Source organism: Carlito syrichta, unplaced genomic scaffold (genome assembly GCF_000164805.1).
Source record: "Carlito syrichta isolate Samal-C Ts95f unplaced genomic scaffold, Tarsius_syrichta-2.0.1 Scaffold79026, whole genome shotgun sequence".
NCBI classification, from domain to species: domain Eukaryota; kingdom Metazoa; phylum Chordata; class Mammalia; order Primates; family Tarsiidae; genus Carlito; species Carlito syrichta.
Window position 1 is genome coordinate 26,320 of NW_007023122.1, and position 1,501 is coordinate 27,820.

General features: G+C 44.0%; 1 gene segment (V, D, J or C); it reads left to right on the forward strand.

Annotated features, from left to right (window-relative positions):
• Positions 1-591: 591 nt before the first annotated feature.
• On the forward strand, positions 592-1,058 carry LOC103256659. The segment is given in 2 exon segments: positions 592-637; positions 718-1,058. Coding segments are annotated over 2 exon segments (387 nt in total).
• The last annotated feature ends 443 nt before the right edge of the window (positions 1,059-1,501 follow it).

The window sequence follows — 1,501 nt, forward strand, 5'->3', positions numbered from 1 at the left end:
TTGAACATCCAAGGATAAAGATCTGGCAAATTAATCAAGATGAGATTTGTTACCATCTGGGGTAAATTGTCTTGACACCAGCTGGCTGAACAGGCCATAATCACATTCAAGGGCTAAATGCCAAGGGTGATTTGGAGGTTTTTGTGATAGTTCTTGTCATCAGACGTGTGTATGAGAATTCTGTTATAATTGCCATTCCCGGATCTATTAATCAGAGTTTGTAAGTTTGATTTAAACACAACTGACTCCTTGCACATTCTAACAACTGTTTTCAGGGTCACAATTAGCGTCACAATCCTTCATCTGGTCCTATAGTGATATTAACTAAAAGTGGAGATGGGGTGGGAATGGGAGATGGTGATATTTTAAAAACTTTATCCTACCCCTCCCAAAAGATGTTGGGTCAGTCAGCAACTTGCTGCTGGGTTTCTGTGTTAAGTATCCTGTGGTACATCCCATGCAGAGCAGGGCGGTAACTATGCAAACTTAACAGTGAGACTTTCCATTAAAGCTCAAGGCTACCCTCAACCAGGAGTTTCCCTCACTACCCAGCTGGTGTCCTCAGTGCCTCACTTTCTGTTCTCCGCTAGGATGGGACCTGTCACCCTCCTCACCATCCTGCTGGCTGTTCTCCCAGGTTAGTCATGTCCTGGATGTGGGTCACAGTTGGGGATTGACAAGAGAGCCCTTGATTTCAGTCTGGTGTCTCCCACACAGATGTCTGTGCGCAAGTGCAGCTGGTGCAGTCCAATGCAGAGGTAAAGAGGCCTGGAGAGTCTCTGAAGATCTCTTGTAAGACTTCTGGATACAGCTTTACTAGCAACTGGATCAACTGGATTCGCCAGATGTCTGGGAAAGGCCTGGAGTGGATGGGGAGTATCTATCCTGGTGATTCAGATACCCGCTATAGCCCGTCTTTTCAAGGTCAGGTCACCATCTCTGCCGACAGCTCTGTCAGCACTGCCTACTTACAGTGGCGCAGCCTGAAGATTTCAGACACTGCCATTTATTACTGTGCAAGAGACACACAAAGAGAAAACAGTGCTGAGGGTGTCTAAAACCCTCCACTGTGCAGGTGCAGAGTAGAGCTTCCAGAGATACTCTCCCCAAGGACTTGTTCATCCATGGCTGGGACTTCAGAAGATAGATAATGAGAGAACAACAAGTAAGGGTCACAAGCCTTCTGCATCTGGCAGTAGACCCAGACCCAGAAGCATTTAGACTTATTGTAGCTTTGAGAATTCTGTAATCTGCAAGTTAGTCCATGGTGTATATTATACCATTAGCAGCAAATGTTTGCCTTACATGCACCTCTTATATGCAACACACATGTAACTAGATATCCCAAACAATTCAGCTTTTTCTGTCTTCCTTCCCTGTTTCCTTCCTTTCTTCTTTGTGTTCATTAAAGCATTTTTAATATAGACATAGTAGTACAGCTGCAGTTTTATTATAAGAATATATTGTATAGTGGTGAGGTTGGATTATTAATCTTTTTTAT